General features: G+C 37.5%; 1 protein-coding gene across 47 annotated transcripts in view; it reads left to right on the top strand.

The window, feature by feature from the left end:
- The window catches only part of WNK1 (WNK lysine deficient protein kinase 1), a 159491-nt gene that overhangs the window by 115822 nt on the left and 30331 nt on the right, over positions 1 to 13338 (top strand). For 16 of the 47 annotated variants that reach the window (XR_010147726.1, XM_016922525.4, XM_016922528.4 and 13 more), the window contains 7 exon segments: positions 1464 to 1547; positions 8400 to 8549; positions 9744 to 10202; positions 10888 to 11166; positions 11861 to 11958; positions 12080 to 12242; positions 13116 to 13232. Coding sequence is in view for 46 of the 47 variants with exons in the window: in XM_016922525.4 (XP_016778014.4) it covers positions 1464 to 1547; positions 8400 to 8549; positions 9744 to 10202; positions 10888 to 11166; positions 11861 to 11958; positions 12080 to 12242; positions 13116 to 13232 (1350 nt within the window). In the remaining variant the exon portion in view is untranslated. 47 annotated transcript variants of the gene reach the window in all.

Here is a 13338-nt window from a genome sequence, read left to right on the forward strand (position 1 = left end):
TCTAGTGAGTGGTGGGCTTTTTTTTTTGTTATAAGAATTTGTGATATGTTGCAAGCTAAGGAACAGTAGACATCTTAGGCCTTGTATTTTCCTCAACAAATTTAATTTTAGTTATTTATGTGTATGAGCATATACACACTTAGCAAATAAAGACAATGTAATGAATGTAATAGAATTCAAAAGTACAGTCAGTGTTTACTGTTTCATATATTCATTTGGTATATTTTATCAAATGTGTACATCTTATAAAATCTACATAGAAGACTATGCAGTTATATATTGAAGACATTTGGATATCCTACATAAAGTACTATGTGTTGTTCTTCCTACTTTCTTCCTATGTTCTTCCCTCATCAGGAGCATAAACAACTCCCAAAATGTGCACAAATTATCAATTATTTAGAGTTGTACTAAGACACAAAAAGATCCAGAAGCTTGACAGCTATACATGGGCATGCAGTATATTCACATCAGTATTCAAGTTGCAGCCCCTATTGTAAATATTAATGTATTGCCAGTAATTATCCTTTAGACTTTCCAAAGTAAAAAATACCAGGTAGTTAATTTATAGACATACTACAGAAGGAATCAATACTTATAATAGTTAAGCTGCAGTGGAATGTGATATTATATCCATGTAAGCTTTAAGGAACCCCTTGTAAACTGAAATGGAATGACAAAAGTGGTAGCCTTTTCATTTCGTTAACATACCTTTATATAGTCCTGCATCATTTCTCACTTTCTAGTGAGAAACACTGTAGTTGGGGTTTCTCAGACTCAACACTGTTGACATCTGAGGTTGGATAATTCTTTGTTGTGGTGGGCTGTTCTGTGTATTGTAGGCTATTTAGAACATCCTTGGTTTATACCTCCTAAATACTAGTAGCAGCAATCTCCCTCAGTTGTGACAACCAGAAATGTCTCCACATATTGCCAGGTGCCCCCCTGGGGGTGGCAGGATTGCTCCTGGATAGCAATGATCGCCCTAGGTACTTGGCGGTTGATGATAACAGATTTTTTGATACTTTTGATAAAAGTCATTGTGGCACTACAAGAAGTATTACCAAATTAGCATTACCAAATACCTTTAATTCTTCAGATAAATTTCAGATTGATAGTATTAATACTTTGTTCCTGATTATTGTATTTCTAATAACAAATTTTATTATGAATCTGACTATTCTAGCCAGCTAAAATTACAGCCTGAGCAGCATTGACAGCTTAGGTTTTCACTGTCAGTGGGTTTTGCATGGGTTGGGATCAGAACATGTTGTGTGGTATGATCCTTCTCTAAATTTTTCTTACAAAAGATGACCCAGAGGCCTCTCCCATACATAATCAGGTTAATGTTTCATTTTGATCAAGCAAACTCTGAGGAGATTAAATATTCATTGCAAAAGCCTGACCTCTATACACTTACTTTAGGCCTTCTCTAATTTGTTGTGTTCACTTCTTTCCTTCAGGCACAGGGGCAGAGCCAGGGTCAGCCATCCTCAAGTAGCTTAACAGGGGTTTCATCTTCCCAACCCATACAACATCCTCAGCAGGTGAGAACAATGCATTGCAACATTTTATGAATTAGCAGTGGCCAGAACACTATTTTAACTTTTGTGATTTGTTATATAAATGGCCTGCTAAGTTTTTGAAAGGAAAATTAAGAGGCATACCATGTCTTGTGTTCAGTAACAAAGAAAAAAAAGAGACTTTTCTGTGTTTCAGAAAAATCTCTTTTGTTTAATATACTTTTGAACAATTTAGTAGACATACATTATTACTGATATAATTATCTTTTTAAAAGAGGATTCTACACCTTTTTTTTGAGACAAAGTCTCACTCTGTCACCCAGGCTGGAGTGCAGTGGTGCAATCTTAGCTCACTGCAACCACCGCCTCCCAGGTTCAAGCAATCCTCCTGCCTCAGCTTTCCACGTAGCTGGGACTACAGGTGCCTGCCACCACACTCAGCTAATTTTTGTATTTTTAGTAGAGACGGGGTTTCACCTTGCTGGCCAGGCTGGTCTCAAACTCCTGACCTCAGGTAATCCACCCTCCTCGGCTTCCCAAAGTGCTGGGATTACAGGCATGCGCCACCTCACCCAGCCTGGATTCTACACATAATTTACGGTACAAAGAATATGTCATTCCTTTTCTTTTTTTTTTTTTCCACTGCTTACAGCAGTGATTTGTCATTACCTTCATTGTGCTTGCCTCTACTAATCCTCCACTTCTTTTTAATTATTTCTAATCTGTAGAATGATGTGTCAGATTTTACGCTAAGAAGCATCTAATGAAAACCTAAGAACAATTACTTCAAGAACATTTACTTATTTATTTATTTTTATTTATTTATTTTGAGACAGCCTTGCTCTGTTGCCCAGGCTGGAGTGCAGTGGTGCAATCTTGGCTCACTGCAACTTCCATCTCCCAGGTTCAAGCTATTCTCACGCCTCAGCTGCCCGAGTAGCTGGGACTACAGGCGCGTGCCACTATGCCCAGCTAATTTTTGTATTATGTTCTACTTATGCCTGGCTAATTTAGTAGAGATGGGGTTTCACCATGTTGGCCAGGCTGGTCTTGAACTCCTGACCTCAAGTGATCCACCCACTTTGGCCTCCCAAAGTGCTGGGAGCCACTGTGCCCAGCCAGAATATTTTAACTTTTGTTTTGGGGGGCTTGTTCCAGAAAGTTCAAGTAATTCAAGAGATCAGTGTAATCCTGATACATCCAACAGTAAAACTGGTAATTCTAAAATTAAATATTTATAGTGCATCACTGGTATTAGTTAATAGTAATTATTTGCAAGGGAATAATGCATTTTTGGCATAACTGAATACTGATTAGCTAGTCTACATAAAATTTGTAGCCACTATGTGTGTAATGCAAACTTCCTAATGTTAGTTCCCCATGTGGGTTTTTTAATCAGCAAACTCTAAACTGGCTTCTGTTTCTATTAGTTTTTGGTTTTGAAACAAAGTTTTCAGTTCTTAATTACAAATGGCCCTTTTTCAGTCTGACATATGGTCATGTAGTCATTCGATACTGGTTTAAGATCAGGAGTTGCTTGTACAAGATGAAAATCACTTAAAGGCACTTTCTACAGAAACAGTTGATTAGTTTGTTTATACATGCATTCACTCCGTGAACTGAAGGGCTGGGACTTATATGCTTTGTTTTGCACCTGTCCTTTCTTCCAAACAAGACTGGTTAAATTCAAGTAAACATATTTTTGCCAACCTTAACAAAATCTGTTTTATTCTATTAACAGTTCCTAATTAGAATGCAAATTACAAGTCACATAAAGCTGGTTGAGAATGCAAGTACTGAGTACTAATCTCCTAACTTGCTTATCTTTGGACGTAGACGAACACCAATGAACTGAGCAAATTGTATGTGCTCTGTTTTTTCTTTTCCAAAGGAATTGGTTATCTGTCTTGTATTTGGGGATATGTATGTATACTTACTATCAAATGAAGAAGATAATAAAATAATTCATTGAGTTTCATGTTAAGAAAGAGTGTGAGAAAAGAAGAGAGCAGTACCATAAATGTCAGATTAAAAGAATTAGGTAGCTACCTCTCCAGGAGAAAAAAATATGGCTAAATGCTATCTCTACAGCAGAAACAAAAATTAATTTTTGTTTCAGTGATGTTTTTGTTTCAGATACTTTTATAGCATGTGTTGTAGAATCACAAAATTGAGCCCTCGATATATACAGGAAGTGTATTCAGTCTAGAATAATTAACTTCTCCAAAGTCACTTAGATAATAAGGGAGCTACAAATTATAACCCAGAATTCAAGATTCCTAGAATAGTATTGTTTCTTCCATTTTAAATAAAGTTCTACAGGGACTTAATGATTCTGCAAATGTACCTCAGAAGCTCTCTTTATTTGTTTTAACTATTGGAGTTCCACATTTGAAAAAAGAAAGGTTGAAAACTTTTTGTACTATATGGATAGTCTATTTTTAGACATGATTTTTGTTTTACGTACTTTCAGGTCCCAATCCCACCTTAGAGAACCATAGCTCTTGTTTTATTTTAGTGAGGAAAGAAATATACTTTTGCTAAAATTTACTTTATTTCATGTGTTTCTTGAACATAGTAAATGAGGAATTGCTTTTTTGTGTGTTTTTATAGGGTCTCGTATAGTGATATGCTAGATCTTAGCAAGGTACCAAAAATAGCTGCCTCCTGCTGAAAAGCTTTGTGACCACAAACAAAGTTGTGAACTTTGTCAGACACAGTGCCAGCTACTTGGAAGGCTGAGGCAGGAAGATCACTTGAGCCCAGGAGTTCAAGGCTACAGTGAACTATGATAGTGCCACCACACTCCAGCCTGGGCAACAGAGCATGACTCATCTCAAAAAAAAAAAGCACCGAAGTTGTGAACTACCTACCCTACTATCCATAAAGTCTGTTTGAACTGGTTTCATGAGGCAAGCTTGGGCAAAGCATGATGCTAAACTGTTAAGCTAGACCACCCCTGCCTGGCTGAAGTGCTGATTATTAGTCAGTGGGACTGCGCACAGCAGATCATCATGTACTTCTGGCATATCCAGAGGTGACACTTCTCCCCAGATGCTCTAAGATATAACATTAACCGTTAGCCATTGTAAACAACTGGTTTAGAGATCTCTTTAAGATGTTAATACAAGGGTTACTGTCATAGATGCTTCTCAGTTGTCTTAAGCAAAGAAATAATTTGTCCATAAAACTGCTCATTTTTGACAGTCCTTTCAGCTTTTTTTCCTAATTGAGTTCAGATACTGAAGGTCTACCGAGCTGGACCAGGTATGACTACTTTGAAAGAGTCTAAATAATATAGTAAATATATATGTAAATTTCTAAAAAACAAATAAGGATAATAGCTAATATTAAAGTGCTTTGTACATTGTACCTACATTCTCATTTAATCGTTTTAAGAACCCTATAAGTATAGATGCTATAATTATTTCCATTTTACTAATGGGAAAGCTGAGATCTGGAGAAGGTGAGTAGTTTACCCAAACTTACAGCTTATAAGAGGTAAAAACAGAATTTAAATCCAAATAATCTAATTCCACAGCTCACCATTTGACTACTACCCAATTATGTCCAAAAAAAGGGAAGAAATTAACATCTCTCCCCAGCAGGAAAGGGAATATCAGGAAGACCTTAGGAAAAAGGAGGCATTTGAAATGGACTTTGATTATAAGTTAGATGTAGAAATAAAGAATATTCCAGGCCAGAAGATAAAAAAATTATATTGTGAGCAATGTGAAAGGCCCTAAGATAGAAAAATAGGGGACAAAAACAAATGTGCCTTTAGTTTGGTTTAACTAGAGCATAGATATGTGAAGGTATAAGTTCAGGAAAGAGTTGATAGAGTCTAAATTTTGATATGAGCATAATTTTGAATTAAGGAGGATGTATTGGGGGCTGGGAGCATATGATTACCATATGCCCAAAGATAACATGGGAATTCTTCCTCAAATTTATCTGTTAGAAAAGAGGGGAATCACCATGTATTCAGACCTTTATCGTACTCTCATATTACAGGGTTTTCACTGTCCTTTACTTTGAACAACAACAAACCAAAAAAGGTTAATGAAATAAAATGAAACAGGTGAGAACAAATGTGCCTGCAAAGACTTTAGCTCATGTAGTTAGAAATGTTTATTGAGAACATCAGACAGAATTTTTTTTAAGCAATAAACATAAATTTAGTCCTTATTCTCAGCAATATGACTTCACTATTCTGAGGACTGTATGTGGTTTTAAACAACTGGCTTAAAGATCTCTTTAAGATGTCAATATAAGGGTTACATGAATAAAAACCTAAAAGAGAAAGGAAAAAAAAATCTAGTTTTATTTTAATGTTATGTAAATAGGTGCTTTTCGCTGCACATTTTACCTGAAGACACAACTTAGAGGGAATGTGTTATGTTATGCCAGAAAACTGCAGGAGCGTTCATAATTTAGCTTCAGTGAAGGTAAAGATGCTGGTGTCTTTACCTATGTAGAGTTTGGGGGAGAGGGAGCAGTATTTCTGAATTAATATATTTAATATGCAATCTTATTTAGGTGTGTAAATTAATGAGTTAGATAATTATAGATATTCACATTCCTTAAAGTTAAATATGTTCAAGTTGGCAAATAAAAAAGGTTTTCTGGTTTTTTAGTTCCTTTTTCTCAGGTGGGAAATTAACAAATTTGTCTTATATTCAGAGCACCTTTAGAATTGGCTGCATGTGATTTATCTTAGTTTGCAGAAAATAAATTTCATGTAATTCAGCAGCCATTTCTGCTTTTTTAAAAGTTAAAATAAGAATACATTATCAGAGGCCGGGGCGCGGTGGCTCACGCCTGTAATCCCAGCACTTTGGGAGGCCGACGTGCGCGGATCACAAGGTCAGGAGATCAAGACCATCCTGGCTAACATGGTGAAACCCTGTCTCTACTAAAAACACAAAAAATTAGCCGGGCGTGGTGGCAGGCGCCTGTAGTCCCAGCTACTCAGGAGGCTGAGGCAGGAAATGGCATGAACCTGGGAGGCGGAACTTGCAGTGAGCCAAGATCGCGCCACTGCACTCCAGCCTGGGCAACGGAGCGAGACTCCGTGTCAAAAAAAAAAAGAATACATTATCAGAAATAATTAAATAGGAATAAACCAAACATGACTGCTGTTGCCATTATATTTTAGCATTCTTTTGGTGATTTTAATTGATATAAATATAAGAAGAGCAAAAATATTATTTGTAGATTATCACCTAACAAAATCTAAGACACTTATCAAGGTGGCAAGATACATAATAATGTACAAATAAATAGCTTATCTTTATACCAGCAGTAACCAATTAGTCGTATGGGTATACCAGCACATACGTAAAAGGCTGTTGGTTGCAGCATTATTTTAAGTAGCAAAAATGAAACAACCAAAGTGTTTATCATTAGGAGACTGATGACATTTAGAAATTAAAGTAGTATGCTATAGAACACTATGTATAGGAAAGGCATGTTTTTGTTTTGTTTATTTTAACAAAAAAAGAAAACTATGTGAAAATGGCCACTTACGCATAGAAAAAAATCCATGAAGGTTATGCACCAAACGACTAATAGTGGTTACCTCTGGAGAATAGGATTAGGGGTATTTTCATTAACTTTATAATATGATGTACTAGTTAAAATTTTTATTACAAGCAGATGTTGTATTAAAGAAAAAATATAAATTAGGTATTAGAAGATCTTGAAAGTCAGTCCTAAACTTCAATTTTTTTTTTTTTTTTTTTGGAGACAGAGTTTCGATCTTGTTGCCCATGCTGGAGTGCAATGGCACAATCTCGGCTCACTGCAACCTCCGCCTCCCAGGTTCAAGCAATTCTCCTGCCTCAGCCTCCTGAGTAGCTGGGATTATAGATATGTGCCACCACGCCCGGCTAATTTTTTGCAATTTTAGTAGAGATGGGGTTTCTCCATGTTGGTCAGGCTGGTCTTGAACTCTGGACTGCAGGTGATATGCCCACCTCGGCCTCCCAAAGTGCTGGGATTACAGGCGTGAGCCACTGCGCCCAGCCTCAAGTTTTTATTTGTTAGACAGAAGGGGCAGTACTTTAGGGGTCATAGTCCTGTTTTGTTTGGTTTTGTTTGCTTGATTTATTACAGAATTTAGTATTTGAGTACAGTTATGTTCCATGCATTAAATTAGGTGTATAATTACGCACCATGCATTAAATTATACTTGAGTCCCTAGTACATAGTAGATTCCCAGGTGTCATTCCCTTTGCCCCACTTTGAGTTAAAAAATAATGTCCTTGTTTCAAAAAGAGAAACTTCATTTTTGTAATAAAATAAGCAATCTAAGGCATTAACAGCTAGTGAATATTAAAGCTAAAATTTGAAAATGTCTGTTATTCCAAATCCAGTGCTTTCCTCACTATTTTGTAGCTATAATCAAAGCTATTCTTCAAACATATTAATTATACAGTTGATAAAATAGGGTAAGGAAAAAAGATTAAAGGAAGCCATTGGATCTATCTGATACAGGTGCCAAAGTGAGAGCTGATGCCAAGAGATAGGGAAAAGGGAATGGCAGGGATGGGATGGGGAAAGGAACTGTCTGGATATGTTATGTAAATGTCTTTGTAAAGCCCTGTTGTTGGGGTGAGGGAGATAATTGGGTGAAGAGCCAATGGTAACTCGAGTGTTAAAAGATTGGTTAATTTTTCCTGGTGGCACCATCACAAAGAACATCAGAGGGAAAACAAATATATAATGGAAATTGATGAATTTGGGTTTGTGCATGTCTTGATTACTAAAATCATCATTATTTACAGACACTGAAGGCTTTAGGTAGACATGCTTCCCTAGAAACATGCTGTTATTGATTTGAAATAAAACTGAATCATTGTATTTTATTCTTAGCAGCAGGGAATACAGCAGACAGCCCCTCCTCAACAGACAGTGCAGTATTCACTTTCACAGACATCAACCTCCAGTGAGGCCACTACTGCACAGCCAGTGAGTCAACCTCAAGCTCCACAAGTCTTGCCTCAAGTATCAGCTGGAAAACAGGTAAACTTTTTTTTTTTTTTAAACAGGTAAACGCTTAATTTCTGAAAGGGTGCTAAAAGGGATTTCCATGTAACTTGTCCTTTCGTGTGGATAGACTTCTACCTTTTCTTCTAAGGGTAACCAACCCTTGAAGTAGGTTAATCTCATTGCAGAAATGAAGTGAAGATCACCTCATTGGTGCATATGCATTATTTAATGTAAATGGGTACGTTACTGACAGCAGTGACAATCCAAAGTTTCACTTCTAGTCTTACCAGTCCAAAATCGATTTAACAGGTATTAGAAATAACAGGTTAAATAAAGGTGCTCTGGTAACTGAACCTATGACATTCCCTAGAATTGTGTCAGCTATGTCTGATATTCTAGGTTTGAAACTATGCTTTATTTTCATGTAGATTTCTGCACTGTTTACTGTGTGGAATGTTTTTTTTTCTTAAGTAGTCCTCCTAATCACTTGAGAAGTACCCTGTAGAAGTTATGCTTTTCTGAATGACCTTTGTTCAACTTTATTTTTGAGCACTGTTGTGCATGTATGTGCACAGTGTATTGTTACCCTAATATTTCATCACATCTGAGATGCTATCAACTTTAAAATGTACCACATTATCAGTTATAAGGTAGATCCCAATTTCTCACATGTTAAAATGATCAGGTAGTGGAGAGGGATGATTGCATCCTAGAATGAGTGAAATATGTGAATTATACCAATTTTTATTGAGCCATGTTGGACTTAAGAATTTTAGAAATAATATGAATGAAATCTTAATTCCACTGGGAAGGAATTCATTTGAATTTCAGTAACTACTGTAATAGCAGTCGTAACTTTAGTGATAGCATTATGGTATATAAAATATATTCCAATAAGGCTGTAAAAAAAAAAAAGCCAACCCCTTGTCTATGGAAGGGTCCTCTTCTATTGCCAAATGCTGAAGCATTAGCAAATATTTCTATGACAAAAGGTGTAGAACAGTAATAGTCTATTTAGCCTCTTTCTCTCCTGCTCTCCTTTCCATATTCTTATGTGGCATATTAACTTAACACTAATGTATGCAGGGTTTTGTTGGTTTGGTGTTTTTTTTTGTTTTGTTTTTTCCTTCTTTTTGGCTAATACATAAATCTTGCTTTTGGCAGCCTTGCTATTTTTTTTTTTTTTTTTTTAAAGCCTGTCTGTTTTGTTTTTCTTTACCTTCCCAGCTTCCAGTTTCCCAGCCAGTACCAACTATCCAAGGCGAACCTCAGATCCCAGTTGCGACACAACCCTCGGTTGTTCCAGTCCACTCTGGTGCTCATTTCCTTCCAGTGGGACAGCCGCTCCCTACTCCCTTGCTCCCTCAGTACCCTGTCTCTCAAATTCCCATATCAACTCCTCATGTGTCTACGGCTCAGACAGGTTTCTCATCCCTTCCCATCACAATGGCAGCTGGCATTACTCAGCCTCTGCTCACGTTGGCTTCATCTGCTACAACAGCTGCGATCCCGGGGGTATCAACTGTGGTTCCTAGTCAGCTTCCAACCCTTCTGCAGCCTGTGACTCAGCTGCCAAGTCAGGTTCACCCACAGCTCCTACAACCAGCAGTTCAGTCCATGGGAATACCAGCTAACCTTGGACAAGCTGCTGAGGTTCCACTTTCCTCTGGAGATGTTCTGTACCAGGTATTGTGTTAGTTAGCAAAAGAGGGCACCACAGAGTTTGATCCTAGTAGATCATCAGGAACATGGAAATCTAATAGTTGAGTGTCAGAATAACTAGCAATAACATGTCAACTAGAGAAGCAAAATAGTAAAATTCTGAGAAAGGATTGGATAATGATGTTCAGTGATTCCTGATCCATTTTTCTCAAGACACTTCTTCAGAGAAAAATGGTTCTCTCAGTATTCACTGTAAGCTGATTGAATGCTAGATGTCGTTAATAGTACACCTGGCAACTTTTACATATATGGGTAGAATAAATAGAATAGCCAACATGGTATCAACAAAAAGCTTCAGGGTTTAGATTGGGAAAATTAGCATTTCATGATATGACTGTTATGTGGAAGAATTTTTGCATTTTTCCATTTAAGATTGGCTAGGAAGAAATTGTGTTCCTCCTATTTAAATCATCTCTAGGTGAAGATAACCAACAATAAAGTAGTATTGTAGAGTCCTGTCTCTTCTGTTGGAACCAGTCTACTACTTCATTTCAAGAATGTGGTCTTTATATGCCCTTTAGATTATTAGAAAGAGATTGGCTACTATTCTTTGCTGTGTGCTTCTTTTTTTTTTTTTGCATGTCTTGCTGTTTTGCTAATTTATTGACCCCCAACCTGCTCTAACTCACCTTCCTCATTTCTGTCACAGGGCTTCCCACCTCGACTGCCACCACAGTACCCAGGAGATTCAAATATTGCTCCCTCTTCCAACGTGGCTTCTGTTTGCATCCATTCTACAGTCCTATCCCCTCCCATGCCGACAGAAGTACTGGCTACACCTGGGTACTTTCCCACAGTGGTGCAGCCTTATGTGGAATCAAATCTTTTAGTTCCTATGGGTGGTGTAGGAGGACAGGTTCAAGTGTCCCAGCCAGGAGGGAGTTTAGCACAAGCCCCCACTACATCCTCCCAGCAAGCAGTTTTGGAGGTAAATAGAGTTACTGCATGTTTATATGTAAAACATATATATGTAATTGGACAACAATGATAAAGGAGAAAGAAACATAGGCTCCCCTGGTTTAGAACTTATTTGGAGACCATGTCAAACTAACTTCTGCATGACTTTTTCTTACAGCAGAATGAAATGCCAATGTGGGGTCCTTGTTTCCACTGGCTGTTCTGTTGGGAAGTGAGTGTGCCTTGGAGAAGATGAACCCTATTAGCACTTCACTTCTCTAGCTAGTCCTTTAGCCATTATTCTTGTCCTTTCACAAACTTTTTCCATTGGCAGTCATAAGAGTATCTTACCCTCCTGTGCTCTCAGCAATCATTTTTGCCCTGCTAGGAGAAGATCTGAATTCATCTTTGTACTATGCTCTGTCTGCGCTATTGCACACTCTTGGTAAGATGCTGGCTGCATGGCAAGTTGTAGGTTCACACTGCCTAGCAGATATGTTGGCTGACCTCATACCATGCAGTCTATACCAGAGACTAGCTTTAGAAACTTCCTTTGGAATTTTAAGACCATTATCTCTAGATGCTGAATATTGAGAATTTACTAGTAAATTTAGTGCTTCTAGGACTTAGTGGGGAGGGATAAGGAAAAAAATAAGTAGATTATTGGGGATAGTGAATGATAAATCTATTACTACCGAGATTTGAGTTATCTTTTCGATTCACAGAGTACTCAGGGAGTCTCTCAGGTTGCTCCTGCAGAGCCAGTTGCAGTAGCACAGCCACAACCTACCCAGCCGACCACTTTGGCTTCCTCTGTAGACAGGTACGTAAAACTAGAATTCTCCTTCCTTGACTGGTAAATAAGATGGTATGAAACGCCAAACTGTCAGACCTTTAAATCTCATATTATAAACTGCACTTTTTTTTCTTTTTAAATTTCAAAGTGCACATTCAGATGTTGCTTCAGGTATGAGTGATGGCAATGAGAATGTCCCATCTTCCAGTGGAAGGCATGAAGGAAGAACTACAAAACGGCATTACCGAAAATCTGTAAGGAGTCGCTCTCGACATGAAAAAACTTCACGCCCAAAATTAAGAATTTTGAATGTAAGTATTCCTAATTTGTGAGTTTCATGTTGTTAAAGGAATTTGACACTGAAAAAGATTTTAGAGGTCATCAAATCCAAACCACTCACTTCATAAAATAAAGATAACTATCTGTGTGTGATAGATAATTTCTTTTTTTTGTTTTAGACGGAGTCTCGCTCTGTCACCCAGGCTGGAGTGCAGTGGCATGATCTCTTCTCATTGTGATTGCAGTGCCTCCTGGGTTCAAGCGATTCTCCTGCCTCAGCCTCCCAAGTAGCTGGGACTACAGACACGTGCCACCACGCACGGCTAGTTTTTGTATTTTTAGTAGAGACAGGGTTTCACCATATTGGTCAGGCTGGTTTCAAACTCCTGACCTCAGGTGACTCACCTGCCTCGGCCTCCCAAAGCACTGGGATTACAGGCACCCAGCCAGATAATTTATATAAGTACTCTTCTCATTTAATGCCCACAGTCTCTTTGACTTAAATATCACATTTTTAGAAAAATGAAAAGGTAGTTCATAAAGCTATGATAGGGCCAGCAGTTAATATCATTTAAATATTTCTTAAGGCTTAGATGAATTGATGAATGTATAGGATCTTATAATTAGCCAAATGATATTCTTACATTCCATATTTCTATGATAAAGCACTACTTATCTTTTAGAAAAAGAATAGAGAGTTTTAGTAAGTAGCTCAAAGGCTAACGTCTTCTCAAAGATTTTTCTTGCTACCAGTTTAAGAGACAAAGTACTAGTGCTCCAAGGAACAGCGATAACACTATGCTTCCTTAGACATGAAGTCAAGTGCTAATCTGCATTGCTTTTCTGAAATTCAGTAATAAAGCTGAATATGGTCTTTGGAGATGATGTACCTTTTTTCTTTTTAGGTTTCAAATAAAGGAGACCGAGTAGTAGAATGTCAATTAGAGACTCATAATAGGAAAATGGTTACATTCAAATTTGACCTAGATGGTGACAACCCCGAGGAGATAGCAACAATTATGGTACGTCTGCATTTGGAGTTCTAGGTTTTTCCTTAGTACTTGATCTTAATAGCCATTGCTCTAGGCAAATATGCCATATTTTATAATCCATGTTTTTTTAAAGTTA

Source organism: Pan troglodytes, chromosome 10 (assembly GCF_028858775.2).
Source record: "Pan troglodytes isolate AG18354 chromosome 10, NHGRI_mPanTro3-v2.0_pri, whole genome shotgun sequence".
Taxonomy (NCBI): domain Eukaryota; kingdom Metazoa; phylum Chordata; class Mammalia; order Primates; family Hominidae; genus Pan; species Pan troglodytes.